The sequence below is a fragment of the Toxorhynchites rutilus genome, chromosome 1 (genome assembly GCF_029784135.1).
Source record: "Toxorhynchites rutilus septentrionalis strain SRP chromosome 1, ASM2978413v1, whole genome shotgun sequence".
In the NCBI taxonomy this organism is placed as follows: Eukaryota; Metazoa; Arthropoda; class Insecta; order Diptera; family Culicidae; genus Toxorhynchites; species Toxorhynchites rutilus.
This window is the reverse complement of record NC_073744.1, coordinates 20,232,826-20,237,297: the sequence shown is the minus strand read 5'-3', so window position 1 is coordinate 20,237,297 and position 4,472 is coordinate 20,232,826. Positions and strand designations below refer to the sequence as shown.

At 39.9% G+C, this 4,472-nt stretch overlaps 1 protein-coding gene across 2 annotated transcripts; it reads left to right on the top strand.

Annotated features, from left to right (window-relative positions):
* The first annotated feature begins 2,196 nt into the window (after positions 1 to 2,196).
* Positions 2,197 to 4,025, top strand: LOC129775924 (probable enoyl-CoA hydratase echA8). 2 transcript variants are annotated; one of them, XM_055781206.1, is made up of 2 exons: positions 2,197 to 2,429; positions 2,492 to 4,025. In XM_055781206.1, exons 1-2 carry the CDS (start codon positions 2,336 to 2,338, stop codon positions 3,373 to 3,375), a joined length of 978 nt encoding a protein of 325 aa, XP_055637181.1. In that variant the 5' UTR covers positions 2,197 to 2,335; the 3' UTR covers positions 3,376 to 4,025. The 2 variants fall into 2 exon arrangements, with proteins under 2 accessions (XP_055637181.1, XP_055637171.1); XM_055781196.1 differs by having other exon boundaries at positions 2,198 to 2,429; positions 2,489 to 4,025.
* The last annotated feature ends 447 nt before the right edge of the window (positions 4,026 to 4,472 follow it).

Below are 4,472 nucleotides of genomic sequence, written 5' to 3'. Positions count from 1 at the left end.
TTTTAGCCATCGAGCGAACGCATGACGTGTGCATGAGGAGCGTTCACCGAGTGGTGAAAGCAGAGCGAAGCACAGTCTAGTTAGTCTGTAGCGTGAATCTCTTATTCCTCTCCCACATTCAAAACCTATTATACATATTCAATTTTTTTTTGTTGTATCTCATTTCACACTCAGTGAAATGCAGTTAACAAACATCCGAAATTCATATCCTTCTGCATGTCATAAAGTATGACATTGCCCATGCTGTAACCAAACACCACACTTGTATTAACATGTGTACGCTTCGTCACAAGTTGCAAGAGTCGGTCGTTTTTGATTATAACCCATTAAAGTTGCGCTTGCCCAAGCAAGGCGAAAGCCTGAAGGCCAAGGGTAATAACTTTTACTCATCCTCATTCTTTCTCTCTCAATTATCACCGCCGTGATGCTCCTCCCAGTTAAAAATTTAGTGTAGACTTTTTAGATAGTGTTTAGCTAGTATTTAAAAATCAAGAAGTAATGTAGTCTGGTTGGAAGTGTGAATAGAGTAACGTCGGGCCGAGCAGTGCTCGGTTCCAACAACGCATTTGTGAATTGATCGAAAGTTCCGAACAATTTCATGTTTAGTTCTACCATTTTTCTTTATTACAAGTCAGCGTAAGAGATGTACAAGATAGAGCGCATGAGGAGTGCGCACGATAACGGTAGCGATGTATAAAGATATACGATGCTTGTTACACTGATATGCGACATGACCCGATAATGTTATATGAATGAACGGAATATCAAATATTATACTGCATATCCCAATATTACGATGATCGTTATTTCCGCTTCTGCATTTCATCCGCGATTTCAGACATACATGATGCATACTTCGATTAATATTTTATACGATTGTGATTTTATACGAATTGATATACGACCTAGCATGTGCAAAAGTTATAGGATTTAATGTTTGCTGGGTTGTTAATCGATTTCAGACGAAATCTACAACACTACCATTTACGAGTTAGTCGAATCCCTCAATCATGCCACGATCAGGGCTTTGAGCATAGTGTCACATTACTGATGTACCTACAAATTTTCCCAGTATCACCAGACGTGGGTCTCCAGGTACAGTTAGCAAGTCGTCGGTTGTTTCACGTATCGAGAAAAAAACAGCCATGGCACGCAATCATTGAGATATAGGCACGTTCATAGTTTTTGAATTCTACTGATAGCTGAGAAGATGGCATCTTACGATTTTTATATCAGCGTTCAGCAACATCATATTTTTGATGCGAAAATTGAAAAAAATATGGCACTTTTCAAATTGTAAAAAACTGCTACGCTCAAAGTTAAAAAAATACATTTTTACGTTTTGTAGCTAAACTGATTATCTAGTTCATGAAATAAATGTTCCCCGAATAACTGATTTCTAGAGAGCAATTACACACATATTATCAGCGCTACAATATAGAAAATTTTAGTCCTAATTTTAATCTAATTACTTCTTCAAACATACCCTAAACACGACGCAAAAGATTTGAACACTTGACTGAAATAATAAATTGTCAAATACCTTTTTTGCCCTACAGTTCGAGGCTCTTGCTTAAATCTTATACTCGAAAGCATTACAGCAAAACTATTTCCATACCTCATACCCGCAGTGCTTTGAAAGAATGTGAAATCCGCGTTGACGGCATTGAGCTTTGTATTACGGAATGGGGGAGTAGGCATGACAAAATGGGTTTGCACAAGACTTGAACACACTTTTAAAATAAAAATTATGAATGAAAATTATTTTTCCCAAATCAATTGTACTCGTACTCTATGTGAATGAAAATCATGTTTGCTTGCAAGTAGTGAAAAAATATCGTAGAACATTGTGTCTAAAGATAATTTTATATTATAGTGGTAAGTTTTGGTGAGAATATTTGAAAATTCATAAGAAATAGTTTAAATTATAGTCAGAACAACGTACTTCTAGTAGGTAAATAACGCCAAGAAAAAAATTTCATTCAAATTTTAGTAATTTAAAACTGCCTTAGGGCCGACTAATCTGATAGAGAAGAGTTGGCCTCATACAAACTAATGTCATATCCAGATGTCGACACTATTCCGTCATCAACGCGAATAGAAGAGTATAATACATCGCTAACTTATCAGGGACACCAACCAAACTACCGCTGTTACACAGCAAACATCGAAAATCATACAATGTGACTGAACATAAAAACATCATAGAAAAACGTAAACATGTAACACCGCGCCCAGACGTAAAAACAGCTGATAAGAAATAATAAGGGGAAAAAATAGGTAAACTTTGTACCTGTAGATTGCATCGCAAAGGAAAGCCACACTTCCATGTAATATGTGGCTCATCGTGAGGACAGCACTACGCTCTTCCGGCATTTTCCGGGGAGTGCTTGGTCAGCGTCATTGTTCGACAGTGGAATCCGATCAAGGTTTACTAGCGTTCATTTTAAGCGCATTTCAATTAAAATCAATTTGTAAACACCTTTAGCAGATGCCAAAGAGGAACCCCCCGTCCAGGTGGAAAAGATTGCCAACATCACAATGATAGGTTTGAATCGGCCCCAGGTGCGCAATGCAATCGACTCCGAAACGGGCAAACAGTTGACTGCGGCAATCGAAGAGTTCGAACAGGACACAACGGCTGACGTTGGGGTGCTGCACGGCATTGGGGGATCCTTCTGTGCTGGGTACGACCTGTCGGAGCTGGCCAATCCGGATGTGAATCCACAGTCAATTATTTTACAGCGTAGCGGTGTAATGGGTCCAACGAGGCGTAATTTCACGAAACCCGTCATTTGTGCCATATCGGGCTATTGCGTTGCGGGAGGCATGGAACTGGCGCTGATGTGTGATTTGCGAGTGATGGAAGATCAGGCCGTGCTGGGATTCTATAATAGGCGATTCGGCGTCCCCCTGGTCGATGGCGGCACCGTAAGACTACCGGCGCTGATAGGTATATCCAGAGCGATGGATCTCGTACTAACGGGAAGGGCAGTGCACGCGAAGGAGGCACTGCACATCGGTCTCGTCAATCGAGTGGTTGCCGTTGGCACAGGACTTGGCCAGGCGTACAATCTAGCGATGAGTATTGCCAAGTTTCCCCAGGCCTGCTTGAGACATGACCGCAATTCGATGTTTAATTCGGCATTCCAAGCGACCTCACTTAGGGATGCGATGGAATTCGAAGTGCTAACGGCCGGCGAGGATTTGCTGAATGAGGCCGTTCAAGGAGCGAACAAGTTTATGTCAGGGGTGGGGAAGCATGGTAAATTTACGAATTTGAAGGAGAAAATTATTCCAGACTGGGAGAAGGAGGTGATTGAGCATGAGATTAAGACAGGGAGAAAGTTAAAGGTAGATGGTAAAGAAAAATGATCACTTTACTATGTTTGGGAGTCTATATGTTATGTGAAATATATTTTATATACTCTTATGTATTGATCAGTGCTGAAAATATTCACGTTCACGACATTCAAATTCAGCGAATTGCTGCCTTCCTTGTATTGATAACCTACTGCTCAAGCGAGATTCGATAAATATGAAACAACACTGTCAATGAACTCCAGTGGAATGAACATCAACATCAGCTTGCCATGAAGTTCATTTTTCATTTGCACCTTCCTTTTCGTCATGGTATTCGTAAGGTCGAAAAAGAAGATCATTGCGTGTTAGTGAAAATCAAAGCATAAAATTCAACGTCACCAATTGAGAGTAAAATCGATTAATGGTAAAAGATGGCAATCCATCACACAAAATTCTTGTTTTTGGCGAGTTCGGCAATAGCATGTATAGAATAACTCTTGATACGTTTTATGAATCTACTCACGATTGCCCGGAAATGACATACACCACCATTTATATGTGCAATGGGTGACACGTTTTCAATAAAAATTCATTGCAAGCGATAAAAATCAACTTAACGTTCGTGACAATCACCTGAAATTATTGACAGTAATGGAAGTGCCTGAATGTCGGCTTTTCGAAATTCGTTCATGCTGTTTTCGATCAATAAACCAGACAAAGCATCCCGACTCTTGTGTTATACTCATTATGACAGATATGGTGTTGAGTTTCAACAGAAGAGAATTCATCCGATACTGGGAAAAATCTAATTCCTTCATTCGTGAATAAATTTTGATAATTTGTGGCACTGGTATTGATACTGTTTTTTTCTCCGAAATTCCGTATCAGCAGTCATCTTTCGTTCTAGAATATAGCATTTGGGCTAAGAGATGAAAAATTTGTGATGTCAGAGGTGGCTTCCGCATCTCGAAACGAGTTATTCTTGTTCGCTTCGACCACTTTTACCATTATGGATCACGAAACGAGTGAATCGAATAAGGCAGTAGTAGAGTTTCGAGCAAAGCTCGGCATTACGTAACATTGTGTTCGAGCATTTTTAGCTCGATACGAGAACAAATGTCTCGACAAGAGATGGTCGTCGTATGGGAAAATGCTAGTGAAACGATGAT